This window comes from Neopsephotus bourkii, unplaced genomic scaffold, assembly GCF_033783945.1.
Source record: "Neopsephotus bourkii isolate Nb327-2 ecotype Australia unplaced genomic scaffold, CSIRO-AGI_Nbou_v1 NB_804, whole genome shotgun sequence".
In the NCBI taxonomy this organism is placed as follows: Eukaryota; Metazoa; Chordata; class Aves; order Psittaciformes; family Psittacidae; genus Neopsephotus; species Neopsephotus bourkii.
This window is the reverse complement of record NW_026901300.1, coordinates 1,152,205-1,174,593: the sequence shown is the minus strand read 5'-3', so window position 1 is coordinate 1,174,593 and position 22,389 is coordinate 1,152,205. Positions and strand designations below refer to the sequence as shown.

Here is a 22,389-nt window from a genome sequence, read left to right as displayed (position 1 = left end):
CCAAAGATGAGCTTGAGAACTCTATTAGGTATCAAAAATAATGTCCCAGTGAAGACTGGTTTATGTCATGTCATACAAAATGTTCATTTTCCTCTGATATTCTGTAAGCAATAAGATGCCCCTCTTCCTTTGCAGACTAATCCCATCAGCTTCTGCCTCCCCATCCCCAGCTGACCCTTTCTTAGGTCACTGAAGCAATCAACATCATTCAGCAGTTGGTACTGATTTATATTCACTTCTGAAGTTCAGCTCCTTTCCCAGACCTGGTTAAGAACCTGTTTGCCTACCCCTAGATGTAACAGGCACTGGTGGTCAAACCTTCTCGTTATCAGCATCCTCAAACAGCTGCTGACTGCCACTGCCACTTTATCCATAGCACGGTTTTAAAGCTGTTTAGACCTTGCTGGTCTGTGCCTTGAGAGCTGTAAGGCTGCTGAATGGCTGTTGTGAGCTTGCAGTCTTGCTAGCTTGTATCTTTTTTCCCTCAAATTTGTAGTCTGAAGTGCTTTAAGTCCTGTCAAAGGAACAACACAGTGCCATTTATTCCAATGTAAGTATGTATTATCACATGCAATGGTTATTTGTGCTTCCCTATCTGCACATCTAATAGGCCGCATGTCACCTTTGAGAACTTGAGCTGTGTTGGCTGTCCGAGTTCTACAGGAGGAGCAAGTTGTCTCATCAGGGTGTTGTGAAATGTCTCATTTATCTGAGCTATCTTGACTTTTAAGGTGATTTTTCTCAAGACTTGTGCATGGAGTAACACCTAAATCTATTGGTTTTCCTCCAGGCATGTCAGGTTATTGCTTTAGATCTGCATAAACATAACAAGTTGCAACACTCCAACAGAAAAATGTGCTCTTACCAGCTACCATATGCATTCTTATACAGGCGATTCTGCAATCAGAAGCATAAACAACCCCTGATTATTACTTAAATAATTATTATATATATTATGTTATTTTATGTATATATATGAAAGTTGAAAGTCTCCTGAATGACACAGAAAACAGGTTGAAATCCCTTTTTTTTGTCACTGCTGAAATTCAGTTTGTAATGTTAGCACCTTAATTGGGACTACTTTGCTTTGGACTTAATGCTACAACTAAAGAATATGCAAATAAAAATGTCACGTTCTGTTACTGCTCCTGCAGTTTCTGAGGCTGTGATCTTGGGGCAGGGTGGTGATGGCTTGTTTTGAGCTAGGCCATAATAATTACAGGGAGGATTGTTCCAATACTTGTCTCATAACTATGATTTGCCATTTCTTTTTTGTTTGTTAATGCCAGTGGGTTTTGCTTTGTTTAGGCTGCTGGAGTTGGAAAATCCTATGCTTAGGAAGAAAAATCAATGTAAATTTAGCTTATGATTTAATATACATCTTTCTAAGCAGAAAGAGTTTGTGGTCTAGTCATGGCACAGCATTTTAACTCTTGAATGTTTAGTTCCAGCTTTGGATGAAACAGCAGGAAGCATCAAAGCATAGAAGAGCAAGGGCTTCCTGTTAATTTACCTGTGTATTTGCTTGGTGGGGTGTGTTCTGGGGTTTTGAATAGTTTTTGATCTTTGCTTGCTTAAGAGGTGTTAATTTTCTTGCACTGCTGTGGGTATCTGAACAGGGTTACTTTTATTTCATTTTATAGGAAGAAAATGGCCCAAACTACTGCACCAGCAACATCCATTCGTGATAAGGATTTCTCTGAAAGCAGAATGGTGATTAAATTCCTCATGTCAGCACTTGAGTCAATGGTTAGTAGAGAAATTAAGCAGCTGCATGATTACTCTCTTGGCATGTGCAGGATTACACCACCACATTGCCTCCTATGGGGATCAGGAAAGGTGTAATTTCATATCTTTACCTTTTTGTGTGCTGTCCAACTACTGTTAAGTCTGTCTCTTTGATTATGGAAAATCATGCTAACAGTCTTAGCAGTCATCTTGTTTCTTGTTGTGATGTGGTTGTTTTAAAAATTATTTTGTCAAATAAACAGGAAAAAATTATTGATTGCTCAGGTAGAGTGTGGTTGAAAGGCAAGAATCTGTTCTGGTCTTTACCTTCTGTAATACAGGGTGAATAAATGCTCTTGAGGCTAAAGCCTTGTCCTCAACTGCTGTACCAATTCAACAGAACTTGTTCAGAAAAGACTTCTGTGTTTAGTTGGCCTATCACCTGTTTTGTAGAAGTTATTTAATCATTGTGTTGTGGGGTTTAAGTTTGGCCCAGGGCTGTGAGTAAAAATGCTTGTCCCATTTCCATAAATTTGAGTCACTGTCAAATATTTGGTTCTTTAAAATAATTTTCTTAAATGATAAGAACAAAAATCTCCTTTTTAGCAATGAAAGTTGAATGGGATGGTTATAAGGTTTTGCAAGCCTTTTTTGCCAATGCAAGCCTAAGGGATTGCAAGCCTTTTTTGCCAATGGCTATATTCAATTCCTAAAGGTTTTGTGTCGCTTTTTCCTCTTGTGCTGCAGTAGGTGGTGTTTTTATAGGTTGCAGTAACCTCTGATCTGAGCTCCTACGAGAAATTGACCTCTTGTGATCCCTTCTTGATGATCTCACTAATTTTCTTAGGATCTTTGCTCTCTCCTTGTGTCACAGGCTTCCTACTTCACTTCTTTGCCAGAAATTTCTCCCACAGAATGCATGTAGGCGTTCACAGGGAAGGTGCATTCCTTCTGCTCAGGAGGAATTCACCTGAGCCTGAGCACAGCAGGCAGGACGAGGTAGACTGCAGGCAGCTTTCCTGCTCACAACCACACCTTTCTGAGCAAACATGATGTGTGATAAGCCTGCTGTGACTGAACAAACTCCTGTATGCTTTGTTGAAAGTTGCAGTAAGACACTCAATATGATTATCTAACAGGGAAGTGGTAATTTCACATGGATTGATGTCATAAATCACTTTAATTAAAAACAGTGCAATCTCTGACTCTACACAAGGCCTTAATTTCCCTAATGTATCTACAATGCTTTTAAGATTCCTGATGAAAAGCACTTCAGATGTATAAATTATCCTTTGCCAATCGCTGGTGTTATGTTACTCGCAATACCTTCTGAAGGGTGGATGCTAGCAACAGAAGTAGTAACTGTTTTATACGATACCACATACATTTCTATGAACTTTACTGTTAACTATAGTAATAAAAGCTTTTGTTTTTCTTTTCATAGTGTAAAGAACTTGCCAAGTCCAAAGCAGAAGTTGCCTGTATTGCTGTATATGAAAGAGATGTGTTTGTAGTTGGAACTGAGAGAGGAAGAGCCTTTGTAAATTCTAGGAAGGATTTTCAGAAGGATTTTGTTAAATACTGTAAGTTCCAATGTTGTGTTTTTATATTTCACAAGCTGTGTAATTTGTTTTGCATAATACTAATAACTTTTGGGAACAAAGGTCTGTATGTCATGGCTACATGGTATAATTATGTTGATTATAGCAAAACCAGCTGTTTAAGAGCATAAAAATGATCAGTAACAGTGGTCTTGTTTGGAGTGTTATCTCAACTGTGGCTGAAAATGTTTTTCTTTTCCTTGCATAACGTGACAAAGTAGTACAGAGAAGTATTAGACTTACACCACATCCTGCATTTCCTAGTATGTGTTAATTTTTCTTTGTAACTCCTCTAAATCTTGCAGTGGCAAAGGATGGATGTCACATTCAACAGGTAGTGGACTTCTTCTGTCAGCTGAGATGGGCCTGGTTCTTCAGATCCCTTCATGCCTTATTAAAGCAGATGCACATTTTTTTTGACAAGATGTTTTTATGTAGCTTTTCTATATCACTGTTATTTATTAGACAGAAATACATGTTTATATCATAATGACTTAAAATTACATCTGCATTACACACATCTAGGGTGTGCTTTTTATTTAATTTCAGTTTTATAGTAAAACAGTGGGACTTACGGTTTCATGAACCATTGTCTATTCAGTACAGGACAGTATTTTTAGGCGGTAAGTTTCAAAGATTCAGTGACTTCCATGGAGAATTGATGTGCTCACTTAGGAAAGTGATGTCGATGGACACTGCTCAGTAATAAAATTTACCTGAATAAGGAAAGGAAGAAGATGCAGGTTCAAGAACAGAGTATGACAGAAGAATCAATCTGAGGAGAGAGGGGGGGAGTTTGAGCAACAGCTGTAGAATATTCCGGTTTGACTAATTAAAAACTGCTTGGAAAGCAACTGCGTTTAATATGTAATAGAAACATTTGCTTCTCAGAATGCTTTTGTTGCTGGCTAAAATTCTCTTGGAGGTTTTGTCTGGAGGCCATTTGTTTGTGGTGAGGCTCTTTTGCCGCTGTCCTACTTGCTTGGACAATGATTTCGTGTGCAAAAGTGTATTTACTCTAAGGAAAGACACTCCAATGTTGCATTGTAACTGATAATTGATATCAAAATGCAGAATTACAACCTGACTGAGGCAGTGCTCCCATACTGGTATTTATGAAAACTGTTAGCTGAATTATGGGGGAAGTTCTGTTTTTCATAGAATCATAGAATAGTTAGGGTTGGAAAGGACCTTAAGATCATCAAGTTCCAACCCCCCTGCCATGGGCAGGGACACCTCACACTAAACTGTATCGCCCAAGCCCTCGTCCAACCTGGCCTTGAACACTGCCAGGGGTGGAGCATTCACAACCTCCCTGGGCAGCCTGTTCCAGTGCCTCACCACCCTAACAGGAAAGAATTTCCTCCTTATATCCAGTCTAAACTTCCCCTGTTTAAGTTTTAACCCGTTACCCCTTGTCCTACCACTACAGTCCCTACTGAAGAGTCCCTCCCCAGCATCCCTATAGGCCCCCTTCAGATACTGTACGGCTGCTATGAGGTCTCCATGCAGCCTTCTCTTCTCCAGGCTGAACAGCCCCAACTGTCTCAGCCTATCTTCACAGGGGAGGTGCTCCAGTCCCCTGATCATTCTCGTGGCCTCCTCTGGACTTGTTCCAACAGATCCATGTCCTTTTTATGTTGAGGACACCAGAACTGCACACAATACTCCAAATGAGATCTCACAAGAGCAGAATAAAGGGGCAGGATCACCTCCTTCGACCTGCTGGTCACGCTCCTTTTGATGCAGCCCAGGATACGGTTGCTTTCTGGGCTGCAAGCGCACACTGAAGCCGGCTCATGTTCATTTTCTCATCGACCAGCACCCCCAAGTCCTTCTCTGCAGGGCTGCTCTGAATCTCTTCTCTGCCCAGCCTGTAGCTGTGCCTGGGATTGCTCTGACCCAGGTGTAGGACCTTGCACTTGGCATGGTTAAACTTCATGAGGTTGGCATCAGCCCACCTCACAAGGGTGTCAAGGTCCCTCTGGATGGCATTCCTTCCCTCCAGTGTATCAACCGAACCACACAGCTTGGTGTCATCAGCAAACTTGCTGAGGGCGCACTCAATCCCACTGTCCATGTCAGTGACAAAGATGTTGAACAAGACCGGTCCCAACACCGATCCCTGAGGGACACCACTCATCACCTCATCTCCCCTTTCTGCTTGTTGTTGTTCCTTAAAGGACTTCCCTGAGATCCTACATACTTTGTTTTATTGCCAGTACAGTGGTATTATGGGCCCTGATATACAGGAGACTGTATACTGGGTACATCCATTGGTAAGGAGTCTGAAATAACTGGGTTTTGGTATTTGATCCAGGGAAGCACTGGCTTCTCATCCGTGCTTATGTTTGGCTGTATCATGTGCATGTGTTTAAATTTTACATCAGAACTGATAATTCTGATCCCTTGCTTTACTCCAGTTACAAGATACTTGTTCTTAGGCAGTGATTTCATACTGTCAGGCTGATGAGATTAAACAGTATCCACTTTGGAAACTGTTTTTGTTCTGCTTCTTGCAGAACGTTGGGGTGTAAATCTGCATGAATAAAGCCAGCTAACCTCAGTCATTGCTGTCATGATACGCATTTCACTAAGTGCATAATCCCCTGTTTTTCCTGGAGAGTTTTGGTGCTGGAGGTAGTTTTCTCCTGTTGCTGACAAAGGTGTCGATAATTCCAGAAAACTTGACTTCAGAACACAATATTTTAGGAATAGTAGCATTACATATTCCTGGTGATGCTGGTTCCATCACTGCCTCTGACAACTTTGAGGTCTTGATTAAATTTATAGTATAGTATCTTTTGATCCGAAACTTAGAACTATGGAGGCAACAGTTCCTTTCCTTTATCATCTCATGTCTTCAGTTAAACATGAGAGCTAGCAGTAGACAATGTTAGTTGCAATTTTAGTAGGTCCTTTGGAAATGCCCAGGAAGGCTGCAGTTCTGTGTCGTTTTAATACATTAGACTTGGGCCCTTTTTGTTCCTTTCTGGTGGATAAAGGCTTCCAAGCAATTCTTACAGTGCTGTTAGAATGAAACTGTTAAAAATCCAGCTGGGATATTGGCCTCTGGAACACATGGTGCTGACAATATGGAGAATTAGCTCTCCACTTACGTGGGTCTCTTAATTTCTCTGTAAGTCTGGAAACAAGTGTGGCTACTAAGCATTCCTCTGGTTATGTTTGACTGTTATGCAAGCCAGCATGTGTCTCCAGTCCTTACTTCCGCTTTTCCCACAGCTCTTGTGTGTAGTTGGAGTAAATATGAAGAGCTTTCCAGCATTTGGAAGGCTCAGGCTTCAAGCCTGCTGTTACTGTTAGTAATAAGTATAATTTAGTGGGCTAAATAGATGAAATGTACACATAAGGTTTATGAAGGAAGTAGCATCTATGCTTTCTAGCAGTATAGGGCAGATAAAATAACAGCAGTTCAGTGGCAGCAACACTGGGGTTGGCTTTCCTGTGGCTTTCATTCATGAGCATTTTCACCCACATGGGTTTCTAATGCCTAGTGCAGGGAAGGAGGAGTCCTGCATATATCTCATGTACCTTGTTACCCTAAGAAAATGCATTAAAACAAATTATGTTAGTTTTGGGCTTTTTAGAGAATATTAACATGGGTTGTGTAGTGAGTGTTGGAGAACCAGTCAACAGGCATTAATTATTTAAAATTGGGGCAGATAATGTATTCTTCTGACCTGTGCTTAATGAAGAGGGCTGTAAGCTGTGTCTTACAGTGAAATGGTATGTCACAATAAGTGTAGCACTGTGTTGTGCTTGTATGTATAAGATGTGGCTTAAGTAACCTACAGTGTTAATTACTCTAAGCCTGTGTAAGTTGATATTGTACATAAAAATGTATTCTTCCAGTGCCTGCTTATATACAGAATATGGACAAGCATGGATACTTGTGCCCTGTAAGGAATCAAGATCATACACGTCTTACTCTACCAGCACCTCTTGGTTTTATTTGCTGTTCCCTGCTGAAGTCTATTCTGTGGTCCTCAGTTCCTCTTGGATGGCCTCAGCAAGATGAAGTGCCTCCTTGCTCTCTGGTTTTCTGTGGAGTTATCAGCTGTCCTGAACAGGAGACCTGTTGCTGGCAGGTGTCTCAAGAATGCTGTTTGCTTCATATATTCATCTGTATCATCTTGGCAGTTTCCCTTGAGTTTTGGTTAAGGCTTGGAGTCAGCTCTGTGGAATTCATCCTCATTTGAATGGAACTGGAGATGGTTTATAGCACAGACCAAAAAAAAAAAAAACCACAACCAAATGAGGCTTCATCATCCTCAGGTTGTATTTGACTGTCAGGTGAATATCAGAACAGCTGCCTCACTCAAATACCTTTTTGATCATTTGCTCTGGACTTTGAGAGAGATGTGTGTTCCATAACATCTGCCAAGGAACTGACTGTTCTCCAAGAATCCTGATAGCCTCTGCTAGCATTTCCACTGGTCCCGGCTGTTGCACCATTGGTATGTAGGTCTTACAGAAGCATAATCCTGTGAGTTCTGCAACTTGCTGTCAGCTGTCCCAGTCATGCTGCTTTTCCCTTCTGTAGTGCCAGGGCTCTGGGCTTGCTTGCCTGAGGTGGGGCCATCTTGCTTCTGTAGATGGTTCATCTTGGATGATAGGTTCTTTATTCTTAGCAGCCTTCATTTTCCTTCTGGTGGCCTTATGTTTCCATGCTGATCTTAACAATGCATCTGATATGGGCCAGAGTTTGGCTTCAAGTCCTGCTAGAGACTTTGTTTCAGCATCTTTCATTCTTTTTGCCTGTACCTCCATGTCCATCCAGCCACAGGTTGTAAAAATTCCTCGTAGCTTCAAGAATGCTTAGAATCCAAATGTTTTTAATGGGTACAACTGTTCCTCCTGCTCATGATGAAGGAATGGCACATGATGCTCCAAAGACATTTTTGGAAAGATTGCTCAGCTTTGGCTCCTCAGTATCTTTTGTGTGTGGAACACTGCTCCCTTTTGGATATTCTCCATCATCTGCAGGCAAATAAAATGACTCTTCTCCATAAACTAGGCTGCTGGAGCATTTGTGGCTAGTCTTCTGTCTCATTGAATCCATCTGGCCTTTGAGCAAATACAAGTATCAGGTTTTCTGGGGAGTTCTTCATCTGACATTGTGCTCCCTTATCTTTTTCTCTGTTACTAACGTAATGCTTCAGCAGTTTAGAGGGGGGTGGAAAAAGCAAACAAAACCAGAAACCTGAAAGGCTGGTTTAAAAACAAAACAAACTCAAAACTGGCAAGTTCTGAACTGTATTGGCAACTGTTTGACTACTTTGGCCTGCTGTAATATCTGTCTGAATACCTGCAGTTGGCATTTCTGAGCTTGTATTAGCTTGCCCCTATAGTCTAGAGAAAATTAAGCATTTCTGACTGAAGTTATAACACATCTGGGGTCTTGCTGTGGTAGATGCCAGCCTCCTACTCCACAACTGAAATTACAGCTATGCAGTGACTGTCCTTGCTTCAGGGTTTGCCGTCCACAGAAGCTGCTGTTCACTGTGCAGGATCTCTTCTCTGTAAAGAATGAAGGTTTCAAATACACAAAAAGACTAAAGGGCAGTCCTTTGGTCTTTGAGGATATGTAAATGGGATTCTGAGTACATCACATGTACACTTGCAGAGTGTCAGTTTGCTCCATCCCTAGCTGTTCATCCCCATAGGCTGAAGGATGCCTGTGGAATTAAAGCAAAGTTGCTGCCTAGACCTTGTCTTCAGACAGCATCTTCCCAGCTATGCCACAGAGGTACAACTAACTCACTCCTGTCTCTGCTTTCTGTGTTCCAGTCAGTGTCAGAATTGAGCTGCTTCTAAGGATTCTCTTTATGAAATCATACTCTTGCTGTTCAGTCAGTGACAGAAATAGTTTTCCTCACATTAAATGTTAATGTTTAAGCTATGACTAAACAGGACAAAGCTGCTCAGGTGTTCCTAGAGGCTGGTTTGCATCTCCAGCTCTGATGCTGCAGCATAGCAGAAGTGCTGTCAGTGAACATAGTGTGTTTCACTTGGCATGGGGCTGTTTGATGTTATCACAATGTACTGAGATCCTGGACTGCTGGAAGGTAGTCTGAATGCACTGGATATGCTTTCATCAGAAGTGATGGCTTTGCTCACTTCAAGACATCTCACCAGCTTTAAGTATGAACTCTGTGGTTACTGTCTGCATGAGGAATTTCCTACAGAGGAGTTTGTGGCACTGGCTGGGGTCGTCCCCTCTCAAAAAGTGCATATGGTTGCGCAGCCTGAAGGGCCAGCTGTTTGAAGGCAATAGCTTCTTTTGTTTTTCCATCATTATCTTACACTGTTTTTTACTGACATGCACTCCAAATTGCCTAATACGCTTTTTTCAAATTGGTAGAATCTTGTGAAATTGGAGGCTATACTTTTGTGATTGAAGCTTAAAGAATGTTAATATTCTCTATTGCATTGCTACAGGTGCAAGTAGTTCTAATACTGGCAATAAAAGTAATGCCAGCAACAGGGCCAGATCCTTAAGGCAACTTAAGTACGTAAACATCTAGAGCAAGGCTTCTGAAAGTCTCACATCTTTCTCTCATCACATCTACCTGTAGGCATCTAAATAGCTCATCTATCAGTGGGTTTGTTTTGAACTGTGTTTTCTTTGTAGGTGACAGTATCAAAAAAGCATGGTGTAGAAACACATGACTAAAGCATTTTATTTTTTTTAACCAAAGCTAAGTAAAGAGTATAGCATGTTGGTATAAATATGAATTTCAACATGCTGAAGCTCTGTTTGGCATGTTTGCTGCTTTCATTTTTAATAATGGATGAAGCTGTTTACATGTTTGTGTATCGTCTGTGTACTTTCATGACAAGCAATGCTGAACAGACTGGTATTTCAGGCCTGAGAGCATCATGCACAGATCGTGTATTTTGGAGGTGAGGGGTGGGAGTCAAGCTGCAGTAGTGTGACTATTTTTATTAACTGAGTAGCTCTGATTTAATTTTAGAATTGTGCTTAAAAATGTCTTTGATGCAATGTGCTGAGATAGCCGCTGACACTGCAGCATGCTAGTTAGTGCCTGTGCTGTACTGCTGGTCTGGATGTAGTGTTTTTATGGTGCTTTATTTGGATGTTCCAGTAACAATGGAAATAAAGTAGTAATACACTTGACCTGCTTCTTCCTTCCTATTGTGATTACCTCTGTGTTCTGTATATTTTACTTGTCATGACTGTAGGAATTCAGGAGTATCTAAATGGGGTGTTAGCTTTTCAGCTCTAAAGCAGAATATGTCAGACTTGAAATTGAGTAGACTGAATCCCCTGACCTGTATGGAAGCAGCCTAATATCTTTCCAGTATTACTCTAATAACAGAGGGCATTAGTGGGTCTAACTGCTACTGATTGTGCCCATATTGTGATATCTAAATGACAGTCTTCATCATCTTTGTCTCTGATCATCTGCTATGCTTTTATAGTGAAAATACTATCCTGTAACTAGCTGACATCTTTTTGGTGTTGCCCAAAGGCAAACAAGGGATTTGTGTCAAATCCTTGACACAAATGCAGCTGGTTTAAAAATACCACTTTTTGATGATGATGTGCCAGTATGGAAACTGGTTTCCCACAGTCATTTACTTTGGCCCTAAACTAATCCATAGCCAGCTGAGACTTTGGTGGCTTTTGCTGCTCCCGAAGCTACAGAATAGTTTGGAAGAGAAAGGAGTCATTGAACTGTAGACGTAAATAGTAAGTTAAACAGTAAGAGTCAGGTGGAGGATCCCAACAAAGCACTCGTATAGTTTTGTGTCTGCCATCACTAATGTTACTATTTTAAATACAAATGGAGGGCTGTATCTATAATTCTTGCTTTAGATTTGGTCTTCCAATGCACTTCAAAACAGGTATGCTTTATGGAGTGCGTAGCAGGAAAAAAGAATGTTGGAATAGTTGCTTTTTAAAGCTGTGACTATCCTGATGGTTTTCTGTTACCAAGCCAGAACTGTTTTACACCTCTGTAATTCTAGATCTCTTTTTTCATGCCAGATTTCCTTCCAGCTGTTTGGGAACGGCCTCTTTGAAACTATCTCTGTGAAACTCTGTTTCAGTATCTGCTGGAACAGGTTCTTCCTAGTCACCTTTATGGGAACTAGCTCAGCTGTGGCTCTCAGTTACGTTCCTGAGTTCTCAACTCCCTTTTTGCTCAGATGAATTGGAATATCTTGTACTTCTCCAGAGTGTAAGACCAGAAGAGATGGCTGCTGCTGGCTATACTGACTGTAGCCCATCACGTTTTCTCAGACTAATTATGCTGGCAAACATGATGTTTAACAAGGTCTCAACTCCTGTGTCTGTCACTTGGGAGTTAAGACCTTGCCTCTCTGCTAGTGGAAGGGATCACATGAATGCATTCTGTGAGCCAGGTTGCATCATGCCTGTTCAGTGAGGTGTTAATGATTACCTGGCTGGCTCTGCCCGGGCTTAATTAAGCAACAATTTCATAACATTTTTGCTTAGGAGAGTTGTGGGCATGGCAGCTGCTGGCTTCTTATGTATCTTCTTTCCTGTTCTGCAGCCCTCTGTGCAAAATGGTCTTTTGCAGTTGAGCCCGACCCCTGTGCCACTGTAATTGTGAGTTGGTTCTGGGGGTCCCCATCTCCAAGGATGCTACAAAGATGCCTGGAGTTGTTGTAATTGCTAAAGTTTAGGAGTATCTTTGTTTATTTAATAAAAAGCATGAAGCTTCAGATGTTCTTCCTAGAAAGCCAGGACACTGTGCTACATATATTGTGACTGCCCCCAGCACTCTGGGCTTCTGCTTTGCAGTCTCTTAAAGTATTTACACTGTTTATTGGAAGTACTCTGTTTATTGGAAGTGCTAGTTCATATTTTGCATCAGTTTCTGCCCCACCTCTAGCTTTTGGGGGGGGTTTTCTGTTGTGGTTGTAAGTGCTTTATAAAGTACCTGAAGCGTGTTCATTCTTGGCATTGCCAAAAGCTTTTTTGATTTAACATTTTGGTTTCAGTCACTTTGTTTTGTATTTGCAGAATGTAGTTATGAGTTAAAGCATCTACCCTTGAAGATGTGATGAGTTTATTCCTAAAAAAATCACATGCATAGGAATTAGTTCAAAGGTAACATTCCTAGCACTTGCCCAGCAGTTACAGTTACAAGTAATAAACCTAAAACCCAGAGCAATCCTCCCTGTCTTGCTGTAAGAGCTGCTTCTTTCTTCGTCATTGGTCATTGCTGTCTATTTGAGCTCACTTAGTCTGTCTTACCAGTCCTCTTCTGCCTGACCTTTTGAAATGAAAATAATGTAGGGCTTGAGCTGTCCCATGTTGCATTTCTCACGTGTTCATTGTGTATTTGTATGTATATATATGAATGTTATGTATTTATATGTGTTCTCAAATATGTGTTCATTAGCTGAAACCCTCATTAACAGCCTAGATCTTCATGAAAGACTTGGAAATATCTTTTAGCTTTACCTTGTGGCCTGCTATACTCATCCTTTGCTTTTCTACTATTGTTCTTCTTTCTGTTCTCAAAATGAAAGGATTAATTTTCAAAACCTCTCTTACACAGTTAGACACAGTTTATTTTTAAAGTGTTTTAGAAGCTCACTTTGTGCCTCTCTTCCTCAGGGGTGCTTCCTTTGCTTCCATCCTGCCAAGAGCTAGTTTAAAAAACTTTTTTAGTAAGTTCAGTCACATTTCAGTGGAGACCACCCATCTCGTCCCATTCGAGTTGAAAACAAACAGAAAATTACAGTAGATAGCTGATCTGTTTGAAATTCCCTGATTTCTAAATTCTGCCTCAGGTGATTTGCTTTTCTTGTGGTTTAAGTGATCCTTTGATAATCCTAAAATGATTTATCTTTAATTTGAGGTTATTGTCCAATTTCCTGAACTGCAAAACTGGATGGCCTTACAAAGCTCACAGATGAACTGGGTGGATGCATTGCAAAACAAAGAAAACAGCTTTTGGCTACACACACGTTTACTTTCCCTCTTTCATTGCTCATGGTTATTTTCACAGAGTCATTTTCCTTAAGCACAAATGGTAAAATGTAGGTACGAGCGGTGTCACAAAATAATTGTTGCCTTTAAGTTGCCTCTCAGAGTGTCTGCTCAGGGGTGACATTCATACTCTTATTGTCCTGGGTTTAGCAGCAGCAGTCATTTTTTCTCCTTCTTGGTAGCTGGTGCAGTGCTGTGTTTTGACTTTCGGGCTGGGAACAAAGCTGATAAAAATGACGTTTTGGTTTGGCCAAGGACTTTGTGAGTGGGCCTCGATTGCTTCCAGCCTGGCACCACTCACTGGGAGTAAGTGCACAAGCTGTCTTGGTTGGGGTTAAACCACGACACTTATAATCAGTTTGTGGCTTTCTCCACCTGGGGGATTTATAGCCAAACCACCTGATTAACAACCTGTTGTTTTAACATGCCTTATATACTGTGGCGTTGACAGCTCTTCTGCTAGGGGAGTGTTGAGCTCTGTCACCTTCAGATACTGAATCGTACCAGCTTTTCTCTGCTTTTGTTTGTGTAGCATCTCCTCTTCAAATGACATTTTGGAGGAAACTTCACTCAAGTAAACTGTCTCTGCTAAAGCTTGATTTTTGTGTCTTACTCTTTGGTGACACGCAGACAGTGCTGATTTTGTCAATTGTGTGCCTCCTCCATGCAGCGGCATTCCTCTCACCTCAGGGTCGGGTCCTGTGAATACAGATGTGCTTTATGGTCTATTTTAGTCTGCCAAAATAGCACTTAGGCCGTGCTTTAGAATACATGTTGTATAACACCACTGAGCTGTAACACTCCTTTATCATTTTATAAGCATAACAGCATCTATTTAAAGCAGGAAGCTATACTGTCTACCCATCTGGAGGTCAGGGTGTAGCTGTCTAGTTGCTGCCATGCAATAGGAAAAAAATGCCAAGTTCAAATTTGATCATTTCAGATATTTCCTTTTTTTGTTCAGCCATAAGAATTTTTGTAAGAGGTGCTTTTATTTTAAAGCAGCCTATTAATTTTATAGTATATCTATTTTATAAGGATGGTGGTAGCTGGGAGATTCCTTTTCCAGCCAAGTGGTAGGCTGGGTTGTCAAACCCGGTCTGCTGCTGATCAGGACAGATAAGAGGGAAGGGTGTTCTGAATAACCAAAACACCTGAGTGGTACAAGAAGGTAAGAGGCACTGAATCATGTATGGACTCCTGAGTGCAAAATGAGGATTGTTGTTAGGAGCTGGGTCATTTTTAACTATGCTGATGCTGGAATAGCTTTTGCAGAGTAGCAGGACTAATCCTGCAGTATGCTCTCAGCTGGGTGGAAAGCAATTCTTTTATGATATAACCATTCCTTACCCTTCCTGAGCTATTTACCTTGTAAATACAGCCCCCATCCCTCTTTCCCAACAGGTCTTATTACACATGTCCCGGGCATTCCCTCCCAAATATAGCCTGAATCCTGCTGGGTGCTCTAGTATTGTTATAAGAATTTCGCCTTGACCATGATCTGATTTAATTAATTTTTATTACAATTGATTAATATCGAGAGACAATAAGCAAACAGCGCTGGGTGCGCCGGGGAGTCTCCGCTCCACCCAAGACGCACACCGAGAGTTCTGGGGTACAGTCTCTTATACTCCTCGGTCTTGGGTTTCAGCCAATCCTGTCATCTCCTTCACCCAAATACCAACGTGATCCTTTTTCATTGTTCTCCTCCTGTTGCTGGGATCTTATCTTTGAGTGATGAAACTTCTTAAAAAGTCATTGAATTCCTTGTCAATACATTAATAGGGAATGTCTGTCACAAGCTTAACCACCATCTTAGCCCCCTCAGTTCCATTTCTTATATAGTTACATATCGAATACACAAGTTTCACCTCATTCCGTAACAGAATGTATCCCTTGATTACATAACCCCCTTAAGGTATTCAAGCAGTTAAACAAAACACCCTCTGTAGTTAGCAAAGCATTTGAGACATTCAAGTAGTTAAACAAAGTATCCCTTAAAGTAACAAAGACTTTGATTAGGAAGGATTATTCCTTTGTTCCTTCTTTTCTTTCATCATTGTATTTACAGGAACTCCCATCTTAATCTGATCATTCGTATACATTCTACACATGATTTTTGATTCCTCCCAAAGGGCAATGATGACAAGGACTCCTAAGTTTCTGACACGAATCATTCCTATATACCTCACAGTATTGTGGCAAGGGCTTGGTCAGAACCTGTAAGGTTTGTTATCTCCAGCAAGTGGAGATGTGTCCATTGATGCTGCCACAGGAGATGAATGACTGCTGGGTCTGATCAGTTTTGCAGAGCTCTCATAAATCTTACTGTGTTTGAGACTTAATCTTGTTTTTCAGAAATTCTGTCAAAAGTGGGAGAGATTAAGGAGGTGGATGCGTGATGTGAGCTTAAGAAAATGGATTCAAAACATGTAATGAAACCCAACGATAAGAGTTAAGAAGGAAAATTTCAATGTCTTTTTTGTCTAGTTCTCATTTTAATGGGAAGTGAGCAGTGTCGTCATTTTTGTTTTTCTTATATTTAGAAAGTGTGGGTATGCTTTTGAGAAGCTAGTCAGTAAAGGTGTTTTCAATGAATCAGTCTCATAGGTGGAAAAAAAAACCCACCCAAAAAGCAACATTGCATGTGGCTATGAATGGAAACTGGTGTCTCTTATCCCCAAGTCTGCAGGCAAACTTTATAAGCTGTCATTAATTAAGCACCTGTGTTACAGGTATATCATAACATTCCAGTTTTGCAGTATTGTTTTTGTCATGGTAGGCTCTGTCAGATTGCAGAGGAAGCCAAAGTCAGGCTTGAAGAGCTGAATGTTGTGTGGAGGTGGGATTCCAGTGCAGGAAGCAGACATGTGATTTGTAGAGGGCGAGAGAGATTCTTTTTTAAGCGTAAAAATCCCAGTTTTTAAGATTATAAATGTCTTTAGTAAAAGCAGTGGTGTTTCAGCTCATTTCACAACTCATTTATAATCAGTTGTTTAAACAGACGTTTGTTTTCTTGTGTTAGTATAAAGTGACAATACTGGCAGTGCAAATCAGTGTTTCAGCCGTACTGCTGTGACTGCTCACGGTGAAGTCATGATACAGCTTAAGCACCGATCATCCTCTTGCGCATAGGAACACAGATCTCCCATGCTGTTTCTTTCATATGTAGAATGTCTGTTGTTTTCCCCCATTTTTGCTGGGTGATTCACAGTAAATCGTGGTAAGAAAGGAAGGCTGCCACCTGAAACAATCACTTCCATTTGCTTTTAAATACTGAAAGTGTTGTTATTCCATCACTCTTTTGACAGTGCCTTCTGCTCAGAGACTATAACGGGGTGTAGGGCTGAAATCTCTGTTCTGTGTGCTGGTGTCTTGTTTACAACTTCTATTCACTAATGAGATGTATATTTGAAATGTCTTTTGAAAGGCAGGAGTTGTTGTGACAAGTCAGATTCCTTCTCAGCTAAGTACATACAGCATAAACAAACGAGGATGCAACATAACATACTGTGTAAGGCATCATGGATAGCACTGGAGAGCTACAGGACCCTCTACACAGGCGTTTTAACCTTTTCCCTGGTGATTGTGTTAGTCCTGCTTCTCTTGGCAGCTTTGCATTTTATTTATATTGAAATTAATAGTTTGCTACCTCTTCATGCCCCAAAAAAATCCCTGCTTGGATGTGTCTCTTAATTCATCATTCTTACACCTCAGAGGGTGATATTTCTGAAGGCTGTTAAGGAGGATGTAATAATTTAAGGGTAAATTTAAATTTACTCATTGTTCATGTACAGATACAAGTGCATTTGCTTCTAAGACAAGTGAATTCTTATGATTTTTTTGGCAGGGATCCTGCCCTAGTGTCTATACTGTAAACTGGAGGGACTGGGTACTGGGAGGTTTAATAACTTACTTTATTTTTGTCTTATTTTTATAACCAACTGCCAGGTGTTACAGAAGAGGAGAGGGCTGCAGAACTGCAGGAAACAAAGACTATACCATCTATAAGTAGACTGCCAGTGGATAGTGTGGAACTCGAAGCTCTCAGGAGGTCTGTGGAGGACTTCTTCTGCCTTTGTTACGGTGGGTGCTTCAGAGTCTTCTAAACAGATGTCCTGGATTTCTAACTTTTATTCCAGTTGGGAGGAAAGTACTGCATGATCTTAGCCTTACAACTACACTGCTGTTAAGGTGGTAGTTGTAACTTTTAATACCTGATTCTAAAACATACCAATGCATTGCATAATTTTCTTGATGTGCTTTGCATGGTGTGATGTGAAGGTATTGCACAACCCATTTAGTTTCCTTTCAGGAAAGCCTCTATCATTGTGGGTTCTAGTGCATGTTAATGTGAGCAGTACTTGGTTTCCTGGAGAGATTGGCATCTACACGTTGCTTTTGCTCCAGACCTCTCCAAGTAAAAAGTTTTATGAAGGTCTTATCCTTTTCCCAGTTTGAACACTCTTGACCTCAGAACAATCTCTTTTTATTTTTATTCTCTAGGTAAAGCTTTAGGAAAGTCAACGGTGGTACCTGTGCCATATGAGAAGATTCAGAGGGACCAGTCTGCTTTGGTAGTGCAGGGTCTGCCTGAAGGACTTGCATTTAAACATCCAGCAAATTACGATGTTTCAACCCTCAAATGGATTTTGGAAAACAAGTCAGGGATCTCATTTATCATTAAAAGGTTATTTGCTCTATCTTGTGCTAGTCTGTCCATTCTGGTTTTGTACTTAAATCCAGTTAATTTTAGTTTTTAATGAAATACGTTGCAGCTTGTTTCACTTAAACAGGAGCGCTCTCTCATTAATGTTTCACTACCAAGTAAGTTATGTTGTCTTTGCTAAAACTGTGGGTTTTTCTTTCTGTATTTCCACACAGGCCTTTCCTAGAGCCAAAGAAACACCTAGGTAAGTTGCTACTTACTCAGACTGAACAGAAATCAGAATTTTAGGTTAGATAGCAATGTAGGCACAAGTTTTAGTTGTGTGGATAAAGTGGCAAACTGTGCAGAAATTCTGGAATGCGAGCTGTCTTCCTTATGGAACCTGTAACCTTTTCCTTTATGCGTTTTGCCAGGAGCAATTAGTTAGAGATAAACTTTGTTCTCTTGCATTCTTCATTCTTTTACTGAATTTGAATTCAATGTGGATTGGATAGTGTCCTAGGGAAAGAAGTGAACTGATGAAGGACTGTATTGCATTTTGAGAAGATGCCAAGACTTTGCAGTGTTCTGTCTTCCTGTACAGAGCTGATTTTGGCATTTATATCTCATTTTAAACATTGATCTGACATTCTGAAGTGGGCTAGGTGGTGTAGTTCCTATGACAGCCTCTATAGATGAGAAAAACTGAGCTAGTGAGTATTTTTAACTTACACAAAGATTTACTTCTAGCTTAGAAGAAATCCCTGTTCCTTTCATGGGATCATGTTGTTTGCTTGCAAAATTTGTACATGTAAAAATTTGTTTTATGAAGAGAGTAAAGGAGTCTCAATAGGAATGTAGTCAAAAAAGAAGAGTTTCATTGTCTCAGGATAGACAACCAGAAGTTGATGCTGGATTAGTAAGATTAGATGTGTGTTGTCTGTGCCCAGTACAAAGAATAGAGTGGGTAAGCACAGGGATTCTGGTTATATTTCTATTAAAAATGCAGGACAGGTTTTCAGTGGGTTAAATGACATTCTAAAAGCATAAGCTGTTTGTGTCTAGCTGTAATTTAGGACTATGCTGAATCCCTATTGAACTACTTGTTTTAGCACAGTTTAGGTGAAAGATTTGTTTACCTTTTTCCCCCAAATTTTCACCTGCCATCATGAAAAGGAGCAGGGAAAAGCATGATGAAATGTACATTTGAAGTAACTTTATATTGGTGTTGCTTTATAGATTAATAAAGCAGTTTAACGAGATCCTTCCCTCATATCTGTGAATACAGAAAAGAAGCACATATGCTTGTGAAGTGTAAACAGGTTTTCACTTCATGAAATCAGTGTTACATTTTCAATTTGTATTTAAGGTAAATGGAGTGCAGGAAATTCAAAGATTGTCTTTTAACTTTCAGGAGCTGCTGTGACAGATCCTTCACAATCAGTTATACCTCCAGGTGGAAGGTGAATTTAAAATCATGGAGGCTTTTTGTATTAGCTATGTATTTTCATAGAATTTCTTTCTCTTAACATACTTTTTCTGTCCAGCTGACCTTTGGATAACTTCTGCTTGCCTGGGGTTATAAAAAGCATGAATCTGACTTTTCTCTTTCTTTTGACCATTATTTGTGGGGAAACTGTTACAAATTAAACAGATGGCAAAGTTTCCTTTTGGTTTAATTAGCCCAGTGAGTGTTCTTAATTCACAGTCTGTCAGTGAGGGGTAAGTTTGTCATGTTTTATGCTATGGCAGCAATGGGGAACAGATGTAATGTTGCTTCCTTCCTCTTCCTCAGTAAAAGAAAAGCCGTAAAATAATTTTTTTTTGTTAGTAAATGAGGAGATTATGTCTGAAATAAGTAAAAAATTGGTTAATGTGAAAACAGGGATCAGTTTCCTCTGCTGCTAAGTTTGCTTCTCAGTAAATGGTTAATGTGCTTTGAATATTGTAGATGCCAGCAATGTCCTATCCCTGCATTTCTGGGACAATTCCCTCGAGATAAATCAGATAAGCCAAAATGCAGGATTTCTTACATTTGTGTTCCTAGTTGGGAAAAAAAATACTGGGAGATTGATTTTACTTGACAGCCTGTAAAGCTTGAGGAACTTCCCAGAAGGTTTTTATAACATCAGTGTGCTTGCTTTGTGTATTTTTTAGTTGTAGTCCTGTTAAAGTGAAGACGGAACCAAATGAGGACTCAGGTATGTTCAACAATTTGCCCTTATTTTCCAAAAAATGGTCAGTTTCTGTTCAGAAGGCTGAAGTTAAGCAAATATAGGAAGCTTTAAGAAAAGAGCAGCAAAGAGCCATTGTTTGTGAGAAGGAAAAACTTTTCTTTCCTTAAAATTGTCCACTTTTCAGTTGGAGTTTTATCAAGTATTGAGCCTTGGCCAAATGTCTACATTTCTAGAAGGGGGAGATCTGTAAAATTTTGTGGACTAAACCAATTTATCTTTGTAAATAGTTTAGTTTTAAGTGGAGAAGAAGAAAATCACAGGTTTTATTTTGTTGTAATTCAAGATTACTTTGTACGTAATGGGGAGATAAAAACTTGGTTTAGTTGTTAATATTACTGAAATGTTGAAAATCACAGAATTTCCTTTTTCTAGCTAAAAGGGAAATGAACAAATAAATAAGAGATAGCAAACCAGGTTAGTTATTCTTGAGAAAAGCCCAAGCATTCCTAAGTTTCCTGCAGGTAAGACATGATCCTGCAGGCACTGTCATCCACAGTGGAGCAATGCTTGAGTGTCTGCTTTGAGGTAAGGGTGTGAATAATCCCATTAAAGCCAATGAGACACAGGTGTGCTTTGAGATAAGCTGGTGACTTTTCCTTTTGTTGGGTCAGGCTACACTGCTCAGTGTTTTGTATAACAATTAAGTTTTTATATTTAGTCCATTTCTTTGTGCTTCACAACTTTAAGCTTGTGGTTTGGGAATCCTTCATGGTTAACGTGCTCAACATACACAAAGAGTTAACTTGAGCCTTTTGTCACTCTTTCCAGTGCTGCTTCGAGGCATCTTAAGTAATCCTCCTTTTATTGGAATGTTTTGAAAGTGTTTTAGGGAATGCTGTGAAGGCTTATGGAGGGGATGTTTCACTTAAAAGAAGCCCAAGAGCAGTTGAGCACTTTTGGTGTTGCTCTGTCAGCAGCACAGTTTGATGCAGGATGTATCCCAACTTGGCTATGCAGAGGGGTGAGCAGGAGTTAGGTCTACAAGTACTGTTAGCACAAGTGATAAAATGTATCTGAGAGAGAGCATTTGCAAGGATGAGGCCTTGGGTGATATGGTTTAGAGCGAGGTGTCCCTGCCCATGGCAGGGGGGTTGGAGCTTGATGATCTTGAGGTCCTTTCCAACCCTAACTATTCTATGATTCTATGATTCTATGCCTACTCTGGAGGAAAGCATTTAATCCTGAATCTCTTTGACAGTGACCAAATGAAACATAAACCAGTAGGTCACTTTGTCATTGTTGGTTTAGCTCAACAGTTGTTTGTTGTCTCAGCACCTGATCTTTATTTTTCTTTTATTTTTTTGAGGTGGATTTTGGTGGGTGTTTTGTTCGGTTTTTAAGAATCTGGTTATTATTAGTTTCCATATTTGACTCCTTTGTTGCTTCTACAGGAATTTCTCTGGAAATATCAACAGTAACAGTGAAGGAGGAACCAGATGATCCTGATTACTATCAATATAATATTCCAGGTAATGATACTAGCTTTCATATGTGTTTATTACATTAAATTGTTGGTTGCTTAAGTATTGCTCTTTGTGCCTCTCTTTTTATTTATTCTTGGTCTTTAAACATGCAGTTACTTTCTCAGGATACAACATTTCCATGCTGGCTATCATTTAAGTTATTCTGAAGAATACCAAAAGAGCTGAAGTATAAGAGCATATCCATATGTGTGTGCTTGCTCTGAAGGAGAAGTTTCAGGAGTCTGTTCAACTGCATGTGGTTTTTCAGTGACCTCTTTAAATAGGAAATAAACCATAACAACAATGCTGTGTAGAGCACTGATTGAATCTTGTATTTATTTTTGAAGTTTCAGTAGCTTTCATAATGTATTTATCAGTCTTCTTGAATGGAATGACCAGTATGTATTAAAATTATTGAAAGGTTTATTTAGGCAAAGCATAACAACATTCATGAGGCTCATGAGTTGGGGGTTCTATGTATGCTTTAAGGTGTCTCTTAGTTGCTATTCTTCATCTCTACATATCTGGTTAATATGGTAACCTCAAGTAGGAGTGGGAAAAGAAATTGTTATTTCTGGAGGTTGACATGAACAATAATTAAGAAGTCATGATTATAAATGGCAATATAAAATAACTAGAACCCTAAGTTTATTATTTCAGCTTATTTGCAGTTGTCATTAGGTTAATTAAGCAATGCAAA

At 39.9% G+C, this 22,389-nt stretch overlaps 1 protein-coding gene across 5 annotated transcripts in view; it reads left to right on the top strand.

Moving 5' to 3' along the window:
• The window catches only part of GTF2I (general transcription factor IIi), a 73,372-nt gene that overhangs the window by 9,142 nt on the left and 41,841 nt on the right, over positions 1-22,389 (top strand). For 3 of the 5 annotated variants that reach the window (XM_061355458.1, XM_061355456.1, XM_061355455.1), the window contains exons 1-9: positions 530-550; positions 1,644-1,749; positions 3,173-3,311; positions 17,293-17,427; positions 17,848-18,031; positions 18,226-18,254; positions 19,404-19,452; positions 20,147-20,190; positions 21,618-21,695. In XM_061355458.1, coding sequence (XP_061211442.1) covers positions 549-550; positions 1,644-1,749; positions 3,173-3,311; positions 17,293-17,427; positions 17,848-18,031; positions 18,226-18,254; positions 19,404-19,452; positions 20,147-20,190; positions 21,618-21,695 — 766 coding nt within the window. In that variant the 5' untranslated portion in view covers positions 530-548. Of the gene's footprint in view, positions 1-529; positions 551-1,643; positions 1,750-3,172; positions 3,312-17,292; positions 17,428-17,847; positions 18,032-18,225; positions 18,255-19,403; positions 19,453-20,146; positions 20,191-21,617; positions 21,696-22,389 lie in introns of those variants that run through there. The other 2 variants (XM_061355457.1, XM_061355459.1) reach the window with 1 other exon arrangement.